The sequence below is a fragment of the Cygnus atratus genome, chromosome 11, assembly GCF_013377495.2.
Source record: "Cygnus atratus isolate AKBS03 ecotype Queensland, Australia chromosome 11, CAtr_DNAZoo_HiC_assembly, whole genome shotgun sequence".
Taxonomy (NCBI): Eukaryota; Metazoa; Chordata; class Aves; order Anseriformes; family Anatidae; genus Cygnus; species Cygnus atratus.
Genome location: NC_066372.1, coordinates 3189707 through 3210268, shown reverse-complemented (window position 1 = coordinate 3210268; position 20562 = coordinate 3189707). Strand labels below are relative to the sequence as shown.

Genomic DNA, 20562 nt, shown 5'->3' with positions numbered 1-20562 from the left:
GCCGTAGTTCGCGGGGCGGCCGGGCGGCCGGGCCTCGGCGGAGCGCGGACTACACTCGCCGGCGTGCCCCGGGGCGTCACCGCCGCGCGCAGGCGCCGGCCCGGGCGGGTCGGTGTTGTTTTGTGGCGGCGTCACTGGCGGTGCGGCCGGCCCGGGCGGGCCGCGCTCAGGTAGGCGGCGGGGCCGGCACCGGCGGTGCCACAGCGAGCTCCGAGGGACGTTGGCTGCCCGCGGCCCGTCGCTCGGCGCGGTCCTCAGGCTCGGGGCGGCAGGGCCGGTTTCCAGCCGGGGGTTCGGCCGTGTGCTGGGCTGGCACCGCAGGTGCCTGCTGCTGGCGTCCGCCCGGCCGCGCGGGGGTAACCAGGACGTGGTGGTGCGGTGCCGCCCGTGTGTGTGCGGGGCACGGCTGGCTCAGCGCGCCTGGGGAGCCTCTAAACGTGGTGCCGCTGGTCTGCGCTTCGGGAGGGCTGAGGAGAAGGAGCTCGCGGCTCTGACTGTGCTTATTTGGGCTAGATGGAAACGTACAGGGTGTCAGTGCAGGAATACGACGTTTGGGGCCCTAGAACTTATGCCCCAGTTTAAGCAGGGATATAAAAAAACTTGAACTGAGACTTTGTTTTGAAAACTAGTGGCAGTAAAGGTATTTATTCTTTTCTTTTTTAATTCTTTCCTTGTGGCTCTGCCATACAGGTGTGTGGTACTCCTGTATCCACCAGCTGGCCCTGCTGTTACTGGGCTAGAGCCCATTAGCATCTTCTTGGTTTGTTAGTAATTCTGCAGGCTTTGTGTGGTTGTTTTCTGCATAAAGCTACTGGTCTATTTATTTATTTTTAATACCTGATTTCAGGAGGATAGAGCTAAGAATACTCAGTGTCTGTGCGCTTGTAGGAGAAAATGTCCTGGCTTTTACTGGCTCTTTGTCATTTGGTGACAGAATACAAGCTGGGGAGGATTTTGGGAGTAGGACGGCTAGCCATTGGGCTCAGGTCGGTTGTCAGGCCCTTAAATAAACAAATACAGCATTCGAGCTCAGATTTAGTTGTGACTATGTAAGTTTTATTCTTCTCTTACAGAACTAAGCTGTTCAGATGTCGACTAAATTTTAGGAGAAGTGTGCCTAATTATTCTTCTGTTAAAGCTTTTTAGCCTGTTTTGATCTTTTGGAAGTAAATAATTATAAGTAATAAAATGCTTTACTTTTGTGCTTGTAGGAATATAGCGACCCTAGAGATGCCTTTCAGTCTTGCATCATGTTGTCTGTCATCATTTTGATAAATACTGCAGCCATACCGATCAACTCCATGATTTTGTAATTATTATTTTTTATTCCATTCTTTTTCTTGCTTTTAAAACTTCTTGGAGATTGATCACCTGTATGCAGTTAACCGTGCAACATTAGTAAAATATTTTGGTTGAACACAGCATAAGTAACTCAAGGCCATTTACTGAGGGCAGCAAGTAGTACAGAATAACGATCGTTTGGCTGCTTGTCCCTGTGTTTGTTTTGAATATTTTTGTATTATACAGATAGCACGCGGCTGTGTCCTGAAGCTGTGGTTTGGGGGGGGGGAGACGGGTGCTGAATGACTACATGGGAACCTGAGGCCGCGGTTGTGCGTTCAGAGGAACTGGTTTTATGCAGTGCTCCATTACCTGCCAGTCTGATCTGGATGGAGAAGGAGCTCGTGATGGCATTTGGGTGGACTTAGCCAGGGCCTAGGGTGAAGCACTGAGTTGGCTAGAGGAAGACAGACATGACTATGTCCAGCACTGACTCTGCTCTTCCAAATGAGCCATTTTCAGATTTATAAATGCAGTCATGTCAACAGATACATTTTTTTTTTGTCTATGAAAGGAATTGGTATGGTTTTAACAAATAAATAAATAAATAAAGCCTGACATCCCCTAGGTGATATTCTAGGAAAAGTGCAAATGAGGGAGGGGAAAACATCTAAGGGACAATGACAGCTGTATTCAAATTAGGGCTTCAGAACGGAAATTCACTTTCTCTGAAAATTTGATACCTCCGTTGGTTAACTGATACGTTTGCTTTGTGGTCTTACCAGACATTTTTAGGTGTAAGAAATAAAGCAGATGTATCAAGTTGTCAGAATTCTCTGGAATATAGAAGCCATATTGAACCACGATCTGCTTTGCTATTTTATTACTCTGGATGCATTATGTAACACAGAAGCGATAAGCTTCCTGTACTGTTTTTAGGAAGTTTTTTTTTTTTCCCTAATGATATAGCTGTAATCAATTTTATTTAACTGCTTAACTTTTAAAAATTATTTTAAAGAACAAGAAATGCATTAAATTTCTTTTTGAAATCTTTTAAAGAACTTTAAAAAGTAATCTAAGCGTGTAACAATAATGGGTACTCTGTATTTCTCATCCAGGAGAATAAACAGGCAGCTGCTGCCAGAAAGTTGTCCTGAAAATAATTAGCGAAGTCATCCAGTAGTGTCGTAGAAAGTAAAATGTTTAGGAGTACTTGAAAAGAGTTAACAGAAACATTATTTTGCCCAGAAGTTCAAGAGAACTAGTTTCAAAAGATCCTAAATTAGTACCTCATCCAAAAAAAGCTGTTTTTCTTAAGTAAATTATAGTTCCTGCGCTTGTAACAGTTCAAAAATGACTTCACCTACTGAAACATGTCTTTAAGCAATGATGCTTCAAGCAAGTTTTAAACTTAATTATTGATTTACTGGCTAGTGTTCCATGTGTTTTAGCTAGTCTAAGAGCTTTTTGGCTGGCTAAAATAGGTGTGTAGCAAGAAAAGCTGTATTTGCTTCATGCATAAAGGATAATAGGGGATATGTGCAAAATAATATATTTTTGGTCTAAATCGTATTCTTTCTTCATTTTCCTCAATTTCAAAATAACAATGTGTGACTTAATGTGTAATGTTGTGTGATGACATGATTTTGGTTCTTCTTTTTTTCGAGAGAGCAGTGAAATTACATATCTCGCATGTTAAAAGAATCTACATTTCTTTGCAGTGTGCTTTGAAAATGTCTGAAAATTCCAGTGACAGTGATTCGTCCTGTGGCTGGACTGTCATCAATCATGAGGTACCCGATCTCAAATTAATTGAGTTCTGTTAATATAAGGCTGGCCATGGAGTAAAAAAATTGTTCCCATTTTGTAGTTGCTGTTTTTTTGTAGACCTTGCTTGTCAACAGAGGATATAGGAGAAAGTTTTATAAATAATAAAATAGAAAACTGCTGTTTCAAAATGTGTATGCTTTATTTTAGCTGTTATAAATTTTAATTGTTATTTAAAAGCATAATTATCTAAGTCTTACTTTGAACTAGAACTTTAGTGAGCTTTTCCTCTGTTCCATCTTTACTGAAAGCCTGGACTTTGTGTAAACTGTCTGTTCTTGTCAATGTGTCTATTAACTGTCCATCTGTGTGTCCTCCCCCCAAATCATTGGCAGGTAAACTATGTAATGCAGAAGGCAGTGATCCAGTGACTTCTCCAAGTCTTTTCTGCCACTAAACTATCTCATCGCAGCTTCAGCAGCTGCTGTTTAGGAATAGCCCTCTGTCCCTAGATTCCATCTGTTTTCTCGTGGAAAAAATGGTCACAAGCATGTGCTCAGTGACTAGAGTATTAGTAGGAGGAGTTTTCAAGGCTTGCAAGCATGCTGTAGCCATTGTCTTTGTATTCCTATTTGCATATAACCAATTACTTTTCTTCCTGATGGAGCTTCTCCATCTTTGAGTTGAGCCTCTGAAATGGTACGTCAGGAGTTTGGGGACTGGCATAAAGACACCTTGGGTGTGCTGTCACAAATCTTTTGTATTGCCTCACTCTGCTTGCAGAATGCTTAGCTAGTTTGGAGGAAGATGCATGTAGGTCTTTTGGGTCTTAATTGCAGGCTTTTAAGTACTTCCTTGTGAGTGGTACACAGGTTTGTGTTGAAAAGGAAAGGTTTGGAAAGTTGAGAGGATCTGGGGTCCCCAGGAATCAACAGTGTCCAAAGGACTGGTTGGAAATCCCCTGGAAAGGGCTGTGTTACAGGGGTGCGTAATTATGTATTCCATACCCTGGATGCTGAAATTTTTCTGGACTTTCTTGCCTCAAGTGGAATGTGAGGGAAGGTACAATGAGTAAGGGAATACCAGCTCTTTATTAGCTTTGTTGGGAGGTGCAGGTCACGGGAGGGCAGGGCAGCTCTCCTTACATCTGTGCTGTTGGCCCTGTTGTTCAGGCAGGAGGTAGCAAGGCATAAAATATGCAGAAATAACCTGGATGTTGGCTTCGTGTGGAGGAGGAATTTGTGTGACAGCGCGGGATTGAGCTAGTGGCAGCAACTGAGAAGATGTTTTTTTCTGTTAGGCAAACCGTCACTGAAGAGGTGCCTTCCATGAGGCCGTACACAAAAGCAATCGAATTACTGAGTAAGGAAGTTGTGATGGTAGATTGTGGGGCAGCGGATGGAAAGAGCTAACAGCGTGTGTGCGAGGCAAAAAGTGGTTCTTGGTTCAAAATACTTGTTGTCTTTTAAAACCTATTCGATTAATGTGTGGAGCTGTATGAAATTTTGTATGGCTGGTTGTGTTAGGTACTGGAAGGCTGCTATAAGGTCTCTCTGGAGCTTTCTCTCTGGGCTGAACAACCCCAACTCGCTCAGCCTGTCTTTGTAGCAGAGGTGCTCCAGCCCTTTGATCATCTTTGTGGCCCTCCTCTGGACTTGTTCTATTAGTCTTTATAGTCAAATAGGTCTGTGTCCTTCTTGTGCTGGGGCCCCAGAGCTGAACACAGCACTCCAGGTGGGGTCTCATGGGGGCAGAGCAGAGGGGGGAGAGTCACCTCCCTTGCACTGCTGGCCACGCTGCTTTTGATGCAGCCCAGGATACGATGGGCTTTCTGGGCTGTAAGCACACGTTGCCAGTTAATGTCAAGCTTCTCATCAACAAACACCCGCCAGGTCCTTCTCCTCAGGGCTGCTCTCAATCCATTATCCATCCAGCCTGTAGTTGTGCTTGGGATTGCCCTGGCCCCAGTGCAGGACCTTGCACTTGGCCCTGTTGAACCTCATGAGCCTGTCCACTCGGGCCTGCCCAGGTCCCTCTGGATGGCATCCCTTCCCTCTTGCCTGTCGACTGCACCATACGGGTTGGTGTCATCAGCAAATGTGCTGAGGGTGCACTCAGTTTCTCTGGCCGTGTCACTGACAATGATGTTATACAGCGTTGCCTGTTCTAAAACAAATTCAAGGAACAGTACCTGAAATAATTACATTCCTTGGAGGAAGATAGGAAATAATGGCAAAAGATAAGAATGATCAACTTCTTTTCTTTGTTTTGGGTTGGATGACAGGTTAGGAATCCTGTCACTAAAAGAAAAACAGAAAACCCACTCATTCCAGTCCTCAAGATCAGGATACAGAAGTGCGTAGACTTCTGGACTTCACGGATTTCTAATAAAAGTAAAAGGGTTTAGAAGTTGGCTACAACAGCTGGGTTACTCAGCAGTGAATTAATTACATGCTCTGTTTTCATACTTGTGATGGTTATTTTACAGTGCTACTGAAAATGAAATTTGCAGTCATTTGGGATAAAAGTTGTGATACTTCTGTTGTCAAAAGAAAAAATCCAGACTATTTGCCAAGTTACTCAAGAATTTAATTTGTGAAGCCTGTTTAAAACAAAGTTAACTTTGTGTTATGATGCAACTCTTTTTGAGGTATCAAATCTTCCTGAAGTACAGCTTCTTCTTAAAAACAAAAGCATGCCAACATAAACAAAAACATGTTTGCTTAAGCCCTGAAGTCAGGCATCTAGGGAAACTGACCTGGTAGTATTACTACTACTGTAATTTCATACCTGCTGTTGCAAAAATAACTAGCTCTGTTTACAAAAACAGTACAAGTTATTTATGGATCACAGTGACTTAGTATTTTTCAATTGGATTTTGTGTGCTTATGGTTTTCTAATAATCTTACTTGAGTTCCACCAATTCCTATAAACAAAAATTGTGATACGAAGATTGAATACTCAGGGTTGTCAAGTCATACTGCTGCAGTCTCTGAGTGGTGGTGTTTATCTTCAGTTCCTGTTCTGCTCTGGCAGCTGACTGATAACTGAGTCTCCTTTCTGGATTACAGACAGCAGTACAATTTAGAGATGGCATAAACATTTGTTTTCATGGTGTCAGAGACGTACTAGTAAAACAGCCATTCGGGTTTGCTGGTAATAATTGAGATGGAGTAGGGCATACGTGCTTTTCCCTGTAGTAGTGCTTATCAGAGTTCCTGTTGGTACTCGGGAAGGCCCCTTTCTTTGTGTGTGTGTTTATTTACATACAACTCATGGACAGGTGTGCAAGAATTAGTTCCCCTGTTCAAAGCTTAATTAGCAACTTCCTATGTTTTTATACATTCTGTATAATAAATGGGTCTAATAAAGCTAATAGGAAATAGTTACCCATTTAAAATACTTGGTTTAGTTATTGATGCCTAGATTACTTTTTTCCCTCTAGAATTGTATTCCATGGCCCTTTTTCAATCATGGTCATTACTTAGTATTTCTTCAGATTTCTTTTGCTTAAAATCAGTTTTAATGGTGGTTTTTCTTCTCTAGTTTTTATTATTAATGTTCTGTTTTCCTGGTAACCCTTTCTTGTTAGTCTACAGTTAATGGGGTTTTGGTCAGTAACGTTTATTTAAAACTCTTCAACTCCAGGGTTCTGACATAGAGACAGTGACTTCAGAAAATGGAAGCACAAATGATAACCACGAATTCATTTCAGAAGAATATGTTACTTTGCAAGAAGAAGAGCAACCAATCGATTTGCAAGGTAAGATATTAAAAGGGAAACAGTCTTATAAACAAATGCAAGTATTTGTTGTAGCATTGGCACAAAATTATTATTTTTAGTAGAGTACTTTGTAGGCCTCTGTTAAAATACTCAATTTATCAGTGTTATGTACGTTACCACTATGTTATTTAGTAACCAACTTTCTAAGATATTTTTCTTAAAATAAGTGTAAGCAGTGGAGTGTTTTTCATTTTGTTAGTGTTTTAAGTGTTATGGAATAATATGCTCTAGTTTATTTTATCAGATAATTTATAGTAGTACTATTGCTTAAGATGTGTTAATATATTAAATATAATAATGCTATAGATCAAATAAGAGTAATTTGGAAAGAACCGGCAATGCTTTTACACATAAAAAGTGACATTGTGCCACTCTTAGTATTTCTTGAGTTGAAACTGCAAGTCTTGTGCATATTAATATAATGAAAATCCACTTATTTTAATCACTACATGTCACTACATTTTAATCACTTATTTTAATCACTACATTACTATTGGCATGAGAACACACACAGACCTAACATACTCTAGTAGTATATGGGAATGAGGGGAATTTATAAAGCTATATGTGTTAATACCATGGTTGTTTGTTTTTTTTTTCTTATGTAGCTCAGCACAGCACTGATGGAGAGATACCAGTGGTAGATAACACTCTCTCTGCTTTTGAGGAAACTCAGACAGTTCCAGAGGTAACTTATATATAATGTTATTCAGAAGCTTCTGTAAGCCTTATTTCAAAATGCAAAGCAATACTTTAAAGGTATTAAAATGAAGATACTGATTTTTCTTTTTCAAAGCATTAGGAACTCTTGCTACTTTTTCAAGTTAATTTATATTCTGTGTATTTGAATAACTTTTTACATTATCTTCTTCCTTAGGGAAGGAAAGAAAAAGTGCATGATGATGGTTCCTGTGTTGGGACTATTAGTGATGATTCTGACATTGTTACGCTTGAAGCTCCAAAAGGGGAAGAAACTCAAAGTCAGGAGGAAGCTCCAGCTGATGGTGAAGAAGCTCGCAGTTCAGAGGATTTTAACATGGGTTCCTCCTCTAGCAGTCAATATGCATTTTCCCAACCAGAAACTGGTAAGAGCAATAAATTACTAAGTAACTGTGTGCAAAAATGAGACAGAAGAAAAAATCTGCTTAGGAAATCTTGTTTGTGGGGAGCTGGAAAAAGTAAGTCCTGTTGAGTGCATGTCCAAATGTTGGCAATATCTAGAACAACTCTTGTTACCCTGACTCTAAAACTTTGTTCAAATATGTTTCTGCATTCTTTTTATTTGGAAGTATTATGTTAAGTGAAGCGTTTGCTATTTTAAATAGAAAGTTAATTTCTAGCATAGTGCTGGTTTGCTCTTAGAATAATGTAGGCTTTCTCTTGGCTGTTCTTTTGGGCATTTGGAGAGTTGGCAATGGTTAGTTAGCTACTAGGTTAGAATGATTTTGGGGGCCATGAGGACTAGTAGTAACATAACTACAAACACTTTTTGCTTATCTTTCTACTTATGTAAATTATATTAGGATGCTCCTAGTATTTAACAGTACTGCATGATATCCAGGAGGAAGGATATGAATATTTGGACAGTTAAAAAATAATATATAAAAAAACAAACACAAAACAGCAAAACCTTACTGTTGTGTTAATATTCTCATTTCCTACTCCTTTTTAATTGTGTTTGGCTGCTTATTCGTATTCTTTTGTTTTATTCTCTCTAACAGCTTTGTGTTACTGATTTTTTTTTTTAACCTTTCAAAGTAATTTTTTTTTTCTAAAGGAGGATTTATCTTAAAACGCTGTTTTATTTTCCATAGTATTAAGCATCTTCATAGGTTCGTGTATTTGTGTAGTATCCATTGAATTTAGAAACTGACAGCATCTAATTGTGACCAGTGACACTGAGCAACAAAATTATCGCCTTCTTTAAATCTTCTAGATGACTTGATATAACTTTTCATTAAAAGTTTAGTTTGATTTTCTTTTTTCTTTTAGGGTTGAGTTCTAAAAATGTTTTTCTTTTTTTTTCCTGTTTTTTATACACAAAAGTCAGTTGGCTGGAGAAGCTGAGGAAGATTCCTGATTATGTAAGGGAATGGGGCAATGAGGTGAAAGAGCATGTGTCGCGCAGTCTTCCTTTCCAAGGTGGTGTGATTAAATTTGATCAGCTTGTGTAAAGCTGATTGCTTATAGCTTGCATGGAGTGTTCTAAAAATTATCACTACCAGTCTGACTTGATCTTGTAGTAGTGATATTCCAAACAGATGCTGAAAGCCAATCTTCACTGAAGTTTGGCTAAGCTGTCATTCTGTTACATTTTTTATTTTTTGAAAAGTGACAACTTTACATGTAGACTTGGAATGGAAATCAGTTAACTTTGTAATACTTATTAGTATGTATGCTTGACCAGAGAATGTTACTTGTTGAATTCCAAATCTGTGTGACTGACAAAAGCAATTTCTTCCTTCTAAAGCTGATTCCAGCATGGTCTCTAGTACTCTGTGTTTAATTGACCAAGCATTATAAAGAATGTCTGGAGCACTTTTGCATTCATTTTAAATGCCAAAGGTTTAGCAGTCCAAGTTTTTATGCCATTTTCTACAAATAGCAATACTTGCCATCTACTTCATGTTGAGTTTTTTATTGGTTTGGAAAAAGATGAGCTTTAGTTTTTCCTTATGTAGGTACTAAAACATCCTATGAGGATTTTATTCTACGCTTGCACTTGGAAACCATTCCTTTGTAGTTTATGCTGTCCTAACCATGCAAACAGCTTCATGAATGAAGTAAGTTAACTGAGCAAAAGCACTTGTATACTGAAATAAGTTATGTCTACGCTTGAGATGTATCTGTACAGAAATGCCAAAGAAAATCACATTGTTAACTGACATTGTCATATCATCTGTTTTCGAGTGTACATCTTGTGTTTTAAAATCGTAGCAGAAGCTAGAATTTTGGATTGCTACTGTGATCACACTTTGTTTCCTTTATACTCTTTCTCATCCTGTTGGAGTGTGGCTTTGTACTGAATTCTTACAGCAGTTGTAAGGCAATGTCATTGACAGCTTGCCAGTATCTGCTTATCAATGACTCTAAATTTCTTGTAGCTTTTTTCTTTGCTTTTCGATTGGCTTTTTTTTCCTGTTCTTTGCTCTCCACTATATATATATATATATATATATATATAAAATATAAAAAGTCCTATTTGGTTAAGAGCATCTTGTTGCTTAACCACTTTTGTATTCCATATGCGTAAGTTTCTTTGGTTGTTGGGGGGAAAAATACTTAACAACACACAAAAAAGCAATAATAACACCTGTCTTATTAAGTATGTCTATATAATCCTTTATAACTTCTGACTTCTGCATTTTTATTTAAAAAACGAACAAACAAACACTTCTCTCCTGACTGGGATCTGAATGTTTGTCTTTATTGTCCAGGATTGGGGAAGTATGCAACTGCTTAAATGAGTTATTCTAAAATAATGTACTTTCAGACAAGTTATATAAACTAATTTGAATCTGCATGTCAGGTAGCTAAGTGATTTGTCTTTATCATAACGTCTGGTTTGACTAATTGACTAATAATGTAGTAAGAAGGAAATCATCTTCCATTATCTAACATGGTGTTTGTCCATGGAGTCAGAAATTAGATATGTATTTCAGATTGGTAATCTTCTGCGAGGTTGATGTAATCACTTCTGTTAAGTTGGATTATTTTTTCAATGACAAATCTTAATTGGTAATGGTTTTAATAGATTACTGCTGGCATTGCTTGGCATTCTTGTCTGTTCAGTGATGTGTGCATGGCTTTGCTCAAAAAATTGGTTTTCAGTAGTGAAATGTTCAAGGACAGTAACTCTGTATTAATATTTCTAAATTTGATGATCTCTGATGAGGGAATGAACAACCGTGTTTCTGGAAGGGGTCTTAGCTTTGTGTAGTTGCAGGAATTAAACTGAGAACTGTCCAAGCAGGAGTGCTTTGTTACGTGCTGGAGGCTTCATTGATCACATTGAGTCTTTTTCAGGCGTGTGAACTAGGTACATGAGCATAGATATTTGGAAGCTGCTTGTTCATCCTGCCGCTGCGTCCCTTTTATATTTGTCTTATGCTTGAAGCTTATGCTTTCAAAGGAGAGAGATTAAATAATCATTTTTAGTATACTGGATTATATTTATTTACAGTACACATAGTAAGCATTTGTACCATAAATAGCAACAAGCAGTTCTGGCTCTGTTGTTGTTTTCTCAGTTAGAACATAAGGCTTTTGGGCCGTAGGAACACAAGCATACAAATGGTATCATAAATACCATTGTACAAAAAAAGCTTGAAAGATGATTTGTCTAGTTAAAACTTGTGCTTATCTCAAACCTTGGTTGATCCATCATTCTAAAACATCAGTCAGGTAATCAGTGTTGTGGACCCAGGGTGTTAGGCAGGGACAAACACAGAGGCACCTGAGGGGCTCTTTTCCTGTGCAGGATTGGTTGAAAATTTTTTTTTTTTCCTTTTCTGAAAGATGGTTAAAAAGTTACATATACAGGTAGCATATGGTAGATACTAAGAGTAAATAAATTTGCAGTTTGAAGGTGTACTTGGATATTTACAACAGCTACATGAATGGAACTTCAATGGAATTTTGTCTGCAGCTGCACGTTGATCACAGAATGAAGTTTGAGACACTATAATAAAACAATGGCTACATCTTTTTAGGAGGCTTTCTTTTAGAAACTGTTGCTCTTTTGTTATGAAATAGTTGAGTCTGAATATCTCTAAGCGAGGGAAATCTGAGTTCTTAACTTTTCTACTTCGCAAGAATTTGCAGAGGCAGTACATGTGGATATTTTAAAGAAGTGGCAATGTCTGAAAGAAATGCTTTCTATTGGGTGAATTACAAGGTATGGGCAAGTGTCAGACAGTTTTTCCTGGTAATGTTAATTAATGTTAAAAATGAATTTTTAACTTTAATTTTCTGTATATAATATCAGGTGTAAACTGTCACATAAAGAATTTTTTTTCCTTGTGAATGTTCTCTGAGATGAATGTCCAATATGTTTTTGTGTGAATAAGATGAATTTTTATACTTGAATTATTTTTAAAACACCAATTAATGCATTTTAAAGACTGTTCTATGTTGTTTTCCAGTTTTTTCATCTCAGGCTAGCAATGATGAATCAAGTAGCGATGAAACTAGCAATCAGACCAGTCCCACAGTGCGAAGACGTCGGGCTAAGAAGCGGCTGATCTCTAGCTCTGAGGCTGAGAGTGGATCCCCTGCTGACCCAGAGTCCGAACCTCCCAGAGAAGAGCAGCACAAGCGCCAGTTCAGTAGCGGTCTGAATAGATGCATCATACTAGCTTTGGTGATTGCCATCAGCATGGGCTTTGGACACTTCTATGGTGAGTTTATAGAAAGTAAAATACATAGAACCAAGAGTGTGCCTACATAACAAATACCATTTTATTTTGAATCTAATTTTTCTCATTCTATGCAAAAAATCTAAACCTGGAACCTACAACTGAGATGAATTAACAGCTAATGTGTGGAAAATAGAGAGGCCCTTCAGCAATGCAACTGTATTTAATGTAATTACATTAAAATTAAAGCAAATGAAAATAAATTGAATGTTGTTCACTCTTTCAGGTAGATCTTTCTTCATTTTCTCATACTGCAGTATCTGCACTTCATTTTTCACACCTTTTTCTTTTGAAGTAGATTTATGGTAGCGCTTATCATTCCCACTAGTGTTCAGAAAGTCATTTCAGGCTTTTGTCCCATTTGTATTTGTCTGGTAAATGTCAAAGCAAAGCATGTTTTTTTTTTACAGGAGTTCACAGTATCAATATTTTTCTCTCTCTAGTGGAGGAAAATAAGCTGTATGTGTCCTTGCAATTCTAGAGTGACTTAAGGAGTCCACAATAGCAGCAGTTTTTCTGTGTTCAGTGCTTTGCCCAAAGTTGAACATTACAGATTGTTGCTACATTTAACAAACTAGAAGAACTCATTACTGATCTAAATCTATGGAGTGCAATCCTGACCATGTAAGATGTGTGTGATATGATAAAAAGAGAGAGCGTTTATTTCTTAGTAATCATTTTTCATGAGTAGTTGTTGGTTGCGTATGAAATGTGCCTTAGTAAGAAGGCTTGTGATTCAGTTTGGGACTGGGAATATGGCTGTAACTGGATTTGATTTTGACTAATTGTTAGGAGTCTGAATTTTGACACTTACTTTGAAAGGCTAATTTTCACTTGACGCAGTTTTTTTCCTTCTTAGGTAAACCTGAAGGTAAGAGTCATGAGTGATATTGTGGGTGCCGTGCTTGCATTCAGGTTTAATTATTAAATTGTGTGCATGTATGTATGCTTACACACTCATACCTATGTATGCATAATGATATAAAACACGATAATCGAATCTTAGGAACTACTAGTGTATACAGGATTGTATGCGTGACTAATGCAGTCATGTAAAATACTTCTTATTTAGCAGTTGCAGCAAGTAATAGCAGGTATAAAAACCCACTGATAAACATTGGCATGCTAGAAGCAGAGAAGAACAGAGCGACTAGAAGGATCTCTGATAATGTTTTGCTCTGGTAACTTGAGGTTTCACTTCTGCTCATCATTTCACCAAATTTAAATTGCAGCTAATGATAAATACCATTCTTGTAAAGAATTTGCAGATGTATGAATGAGAAATATATTTTGGAAATGTACAAAGGGTGATAAATATACTAAGGAATTCAATTTAACCTGTTGAATCTTCTAAACAGAAGTTGTCATCACTGATAGTTTTTCAGCAGAGAAAGCAGCTCTGTGTGGCTTTAGTTTTTACTTCCTTGAGTGAAAGTTCTTTGGGATTATGTGGTGACTCATCTTTCTGCCACTAGAAAGGAGATCAAACCCTGCTTTCTGTTTTAGGTGTGATTTGTTTTTGTTCTTTAAAACATAGTTGCGAAGAGAAATCTATCTTCTAAAGGAGTATTCCACAGCAGTCTTTTAATGCTAGGCTAGTTGACCTGTTAAGAGGATTGTAGGGTGTTACTTTTTAAGGAATAACTTTTTTTTTTTTTTAATCAGTACCAGGATAGTGTTTTCCTTTTAGCTAGAGCTCCAGGGCTTCTTTAAGATTCATCACATCTTCTTTTTTTTTTTTTTTTGAAGATTCAGAAGACAAGTAGGATTACATTTTAATAATTGTGTTCTTATCGGTATAAAAAACTGAGTTAGCTGGCTTTGTGATGCTCTAGGAAGGAGATCTGAGAGAGGGCAAGCTTTCCAGGAACAACAGATAACTGGAAAAGCTGAAGTTAGAGAACTCTAGCCAGAAGACAGTTTCCTTGTGGACATTCAGATATTTAATTGCTTTTCTTTAATCAGAAGCCATGAAAGGAAACATTACTGTAATGCTTGAGATTTGGATAGATTACTTAAAGAATCTGAAGGATGTTGTGACTTGGAGTACCAGCTGGAGACAAACCAATCAGTGAGGGATGTTACCTCATTACATGCTTTTTCCAGTGTCTTTGCTACCATTTCCATGTTGCTGATTTGTCATTTTGCTTACTCTATCTAAATCTGTCTTGACAAGGAGAGAAATAGTTTGATTCTCGATCTGTAATTCAGGTTCCTCTTAACATGACCTCCTTACACTAAATGATGATTTTTCTTATTCTTAAAAGCCATGGACTAATTCAAACATATCTAAAAAACATAAATATGAAAAACAAATTTACTGTCAGTGTATTTAAATTCACTTATGCAAGGATCTTTGCTTCCTATGAATGTCCGTCAGGACTCTGTAAACTGAAAATCATTGCTGTAAAGAGGTTGCTTTCCTTTAGCTGTGTTGAACTATTGAGGTTCAACTTGGTTTAGAGTACTTTACTTTTTTTTTAGGTTCATACTTGACAATATCTTAAACAGAAATTAAGAGAGCACAAAAAAAACACCTCAGTGTAATAGTATTTATGGAATTTCTTCTCTTTAGTAATAATCGTCTTAAATACAGATATAGAGGAAAAACTCTGCAACTCTGCATTGGTTTTGAAAGAAATACCTGAACCTTACTGTTGCCATTTGCTGTAGCGTCAATTCAAGAGACACCTAAAAGTGAAGACCTGAAAACTACATCATGTTTACAGAACATGTGTATAGGTGTAGGGAAGCACTAGTAAAGAAGTTTTAACTAAGAGAAAATATTGATGGCTAGTGCAATAAAGGTATTTTTTTCAGAAAAAAATAAAGCCTCAGCTTTCTTCTGACAATTGAGAAGACAGGGTATTTGCTGACTCTTCAGCCTTTGCTCTTATGGATAAGAATGACAAAGACAAAACCTAGAGCTTGCTGCTTTGTGAGAAATGTTTTAAGAATTGTTTCTGCATGGAAATTTAAATACTGTGCCGATATTATCTTTTTTATGTAACTTTACTTAACAGTAAATGTTGTAGTTCTGAAACAGAATCTGTGGACTAATGTACTCCCTTCTGTCTATGTTGTCTTGCATGTTACTGAAAAACAACAAGAAACCTTACACATATTCATTCCTGCATAACTTTTGTGCTTTTTTTGCATATAGCGTTCCTAAAGTTGGTTTCTTTGTTCTCCTCAAATGAGACTAATGGAGAATTGATGGGTCTGTTTGAGAAATTGTTTGTTGTTGGAAGAAATAGAATCAGTATATTACAATCTGGTTTTAGCTGTGAGGAAAAGATTTTTAACTGTTTAGCTCTAACAAAATTATTAACTCTTACTAGTAAGTACTGGGCAGAAGTGGCAAGGTAAGAATGCTTCTGAATTTGCAGGGAATATGAAGATGATATTTAGATTTATCTGTTCATATTTTCCTTGTAACTGCTGTAAGTGAGAATATCAAAAGAAAGTTTTTATCTTTGTAGGTACAATACAGATCCAGAAACGTCAACAGCTGGTAACAAAGACACGTGAATTAAAAGATATGAAAGATGACCTTTACCAGTGCCAACAAGAGCAAGGAGATAAAGTGGGGGTAGGTATGAGTTTAGCTGGAAGTTGTGTGATTATTCATCTGTCGTTATGCATGTGTAGTTTACAGAAAGTGAAATTATCACACAAATGCATTACGTATTTATTTTTAATACGTTCTTTCTGAGAATGTCACTTTTAGTTCCTCTGAATTATTGACATATTTTGTAATTTGATGAAATTTGTTAATCGTATGTGTTTAAGCATAAAGTTTTTTATGTATGCAGTCCTAGTAGTTGTGTGGGAGTTACCTGGCTCTAGAGACCATCTTCTTCCCTGTGACATAATGCCAGGTTGTCATTTGTAAAGACAGGAGAAATAGAGCTGTGCTGGTAAAAACCTATTTTGGTTGAACTTACGGTTTTACAACTTTGCTTTTTAAATTATTCACGGTTATTCATTTTTCAAATATTCAACGACCCAGTTTTTTTGTTCAGCTTCAGATAATTCAGAGAGAAGACTAGGAAGTGCTTTGTGTGTGGAGTGTTTTTTTTTTTTTTTTTTTTATGTTGCTGATAGCAGCAGTTAAAACAATACAGGTTGTTTAATTCTAGGGTTTGTATGCTAAGAGACTGGGAGTATCCTCTTGTGTTAGCGTATAGTTACATAAAAAAAAAATTTTTTAGCAACGAAGTTGATTCAAGATCAGTTTCTCCTGCCCTAATGCCCTTGCTTCTGCTCATGTATTTGTTTTTGTATGTAAATCCTGATTGCTAGACATAAACAGCATGCACACTTTTTTTCATTTCTTTTTAAGATGTATCACTTCAAGTATCCAGTTTACTATCTTTCAGCTATTTAAATCAGTAAAACACAAGGGGTGATGACCTCTGGTTGGAAGTGGGAGCCTCTCACATGGTCTGTGTTGTCAAGAAAGTGTTTGTGTGTTTATCTCAGAGATACACACACAGAGCTCTATTTTTGTATCCTGCTGCAACATGTGTCACTTCATCCAAAATGACAAGTAAACTCTTCGGGGTTTACCTTGGTCTTTTATTTTGCTAGCTAAAATTGTAACAATTCTAATCATATTACGTTTTGCTTGTTTGCCTTAGTTGCTCAAGGGAGATCTCTCCACATGTTTGACTTCTACTGAGATGGAGAAGAAATCCTTTGAACTGCACAAAAAAAGTCTTGCTGCAGAAAATCAACACTTAAGAGAATCCCTAGAGAAGGAAGAAAAAGCTTTGGCCTCACTTCAGGAAGAATTAAGAAAACTAAGACAACAAATTAGAAACTTGGAAGATAAAGGTACTAGTACTGAGTCTATTGTCATGGAAAACCAGAAACTAAGGGAACATTTGGAAGAGGAAAAGCAAAGAAATCATAACTTTCTTAGACAAAAGGAAACACTCTTTGCTGAAGCACAGATGTTAAGGAGAGAATTGGACAAAGAACGTCGTGTTACAGAAGCTCTAAAAAAAGAACTAGAACAGCTAGGTTCTCGTCAAACGCCTGACAATGTTGCCGATGATGATACATTAAGAGAAAATCAAGAAATAGAAACTCTGCGAGGAAGACTAGCAGAACTAGAAAAAAAGCTAAATTTTGAGCAACAGCGCTCTGACCTATGGGAGAAGCTGTATGTTGAAGCAAAAGATCAAACTGAAAAACAAGAAATGAATGAAAAGGGACAAAAGAAAGGTGCTAAAGGGCAAAGTAAGTCTAAAAAGAAATCAAAAGAATCATTTTTTGGCTCAGTTAAAGAAACTTTTGATGCTATGAAAAATTCCACCAAAGAGTTTGTTAGACACCATAAAGAAAAGATTAAGCAGGCTAAAGAAGCAGTGAAAGAAAACCTGAAAAAATTCTCTGATTCTGTAAAGTCTACATTCAGACACTTTAAAGATACCACAAAAAACATCTTTGATGAAAAAGAGAAGAAGTCAAATGATAAAAGGTACGAGGCAAACAAGAAAGCTCGAACTTTTTACCGAGAGCATAACTCTTATGAGAATCTGAAGAACATGCATTACAGGGGACCTCACATGTCAAAAGATTTCAAAGATGGAAGAAAACATCAGTTTACGACATTTGAAAAAGATGCAGGTTCAGACAAATGTCTCAACGATCCTTTGTGTAACAGAAGACATCAGTTTGTCCTAAAAGGCTGTTCTGGTATTTTTGAATGTGCTCATCAAGAATTCATTAGTCTCTTTAACAGAGTATCAGATCCTATTAGGGTAGATGAATTTAATCGGCTAATGAAAAAGTATTTGCAACAAGTCGTACATAACTTTCATCACTGGAGAGAACTAGAGAATTTCATCAATAAGTTTTTTCATAATGGGCTTTTTATACATGACCAGATGTTGTTCACTGATTTCGTTAATGATGTCAAGGATTATCTGGAAGATATGAAGGAATACCAAAGTAAGAATGAAAACGTTTTTGATGATTTGGACAAATACGTCTACAGATACTACTTTCAGTATGATAATTCACCCCAATATGGACCCAGGTTTGTTTCAATGTTTCCTGAACTGTTAATGAAATGAAGTAGCCTTTGTAAAAACAACTAGTGGTGGTGTTCTAATAGATTGTTTTCTAGTCACAGATGTATATAAAGGACTCAGTGGTGGAAATACTAGAGTGTACCTCACACACTAACATTCCCCTGTTTCACTACTTAGTATAGTACTGAGTTGGTCTTTATCCCCAGATCAAGGCTGCTCAAATAGCAGACTCCAGTTGAGATCTAACCCAGACTAAAATTTGTTCAGACTTGCTTACAAATGTCCTTGGCAAGTACTGTTGCCTGCATTGCTTTCCTGTGTCTAATGGTATTCTCAGGGTTTCTGCAGAGTAGTTGTGGTAGTCCGGCCCAAAGGAGCTAGAGATGATGGACTGTTTCTACTGCATAGACTTTGGTGAAGAAAATTAAGCAAGCAGTCTTAATATATAGTGTGGAACTTGCTCTTTCTGGAATACTTAAGCCACAGAAAATATATACATTTTTAATTTCATTGCTGTTACTAAATTGCTTATGTGGTCTTTTGTGCCAATGTTTATTCTGAGCAGGTAGGAAAAAATGCCGTATGTGAACTTCTTGTGCATTATAAATTAGTTGTTGTCTTTGAAGACATAATGGAACTTTTCCCTCTGGTATTCAGCACAACACACATTGAATAGTTAGACTGAGGTGCAGTTCTTCAGTTGCGTTTATCTTTTGGATTTGTATTATTTACTATTTCATGGGTTTATTGCGGCAGGAGGTCTGAATACTATTTTGGAGTTACTAAGTGCTGTGTGAGGTTGGACCTTCTCTTAGTGAAGGCTGAACTGTCAGGATGATTCTATCAGTTACCAAGTAGCCTTTTCAAATGTGTTGTTTTGGTTGCTACATGACTTTAGTTGTTTTTATTTATAGTTCAAGTACTTTTTACTAATGTATTATTAATTTTTAATTAAGCAGTTTATTTTTAAGCACTTCAGTTTGCAGAGAAGCAAAACTTCAAATACATTTACTGATTGTGTCATACAGAATTTTGTATGATCCTGAGGATGAAAATAGCCTTAGCTCAGTTTAGCAGAAGCCTAGACTCTAGTAATAGAATAATAGCATACAGTGTAATGGCACTCTGTGCATCACAAACGGCAATAGGTGAGCAGCTGTTTTTTGTCAGCACCACTCCTCCCCATATAATTGTATTTATTATACTTGTACACTGGAGAACCTCTAAAGTACCTATTTTTAGGCATTGGGGTTTATAAAGTTTTGATTACTTTTATAGAGCAGAATATAATAGAATAGCTGAAAAACAGATTGAGATCTCCACTCAAGCATCACAGTAGGGATACTCAAACAGCTATTCACCTGGCTTTATTATACAAAGAAATATAGGAAACCAGCTGCAAAGCAGTTTCATTTTTAGAAAGAATTTCTTTTAAGTATACCATCTTAGTGATGGTTTAAAAACAAACAAAAACAGCAACAAAAAATCCTGCATGTTTTTCTTGCAAGAGAAAGGACTACTTAATACTAATTTTTTCAGCTAACCTCAGCATGCTAAAAGCTGTTCTTGATAATGTAATTGTATTTCAAAATGCTTTTCGAGAAGTGCTTTCATACGCGTTGTAATAAGTTTTTGTTTACTCCTTGCAGTCGACCTAAAAGGCCTTCTTTTACACAAAATGAAAATACCAGACATGAAAAACAAGCTCAGAAGTACCACCATCGTAATAAAAGAGAAGGTAAATGGCATAAACATGGTCGCACTAATGGAAGACACATGGCAAATCTTGAAATAGAATTGGGGCAATTACCCTTTGATCCAAAATACTAAGTAATTTATGGAAAAAAATGAGATTAGATTTAATAAATGACCTCCTCTCTGGAAACTAATTGTTTTTCAAGAAAGCAGCAAGATGCAAGTTTTTCTCTAAATAATTTGTTTCTTACAAATTGTTAAAAGGCACAAGTCAAGCTTTCTAATATGCATATTTGGTATTGTTGCTTTAACTGTTCTACGGAAGTGATGAGAGTTTGGGTGCCAGCGGTATTGTTACAGAAACTAGGCATGCAATGACTTGTATATGAAAAATATGCTTAATTGCATTGCATTAGTATAGTTCAAGCTTGAGTCATGCATAATGTATCAATAATTAACTCCAGTGTTTGATATACTAACTTCATCTCATCCTTCAAAAAAAAAAAAGTCTACATTATGGTAATGTACTTGTTAGTGTGTTGTAATCTTACACTTGCTTCTTGTCTTTGGGGGG

The 20562-nt window shown here is 37.1% G+C and overlaps 1 protein-coding gene across 5 annotated transcripts; it reads left to right on the top strand.

Annotated features, from left to right (window-relative positions):
* Positions 1-2: 2 nt before the first annotated feature.
* CCPG1 (cell cycle progression 1) lies at positions 3-20515 on the top strand. 5 transcript variants are annotated; one of them, XM_035553733.2, is made up of 10 exons: positions 76-170; positions 3003-3074; positions 6697-6811; positions 7441-7520; positions 7710-7917; positions 8879-8974; positions 11977-12231; positions 15732-15841; positions 16893-18298; positions 19943-20515. In XM_035553733.2, the coding sequence occupies exons 2-10, from the start codon at positions 3015-3017 to the stop codon at positions 20121-20123; spliced, it is 2511 nt and encodes an 836-aa protein (XP_035409626.1). In that variant the 5' UTR covers positions 76-170; positions 3003-3014; the 3' UTR covers positions 20124-20515. The 5 variants fall into 5 exon arrangements, with proteins under 5 accessions (XP_035409629.1, XP_035409626.1, XP_035409630.1 ...); XM_035553737.2 differs by lacking the exon at positions 8879-8974 and adding an exon at positions 1212-1309 and having other exon boundaries at positions 167-321; XM_035553738.2 differs by lacking the exons at positions 76-170; positions 8879-8974 and adding exons at positions 177-640; positions 1212-1309.
* Positions 20516-20562: the final 47 nt, after the last annotated feature.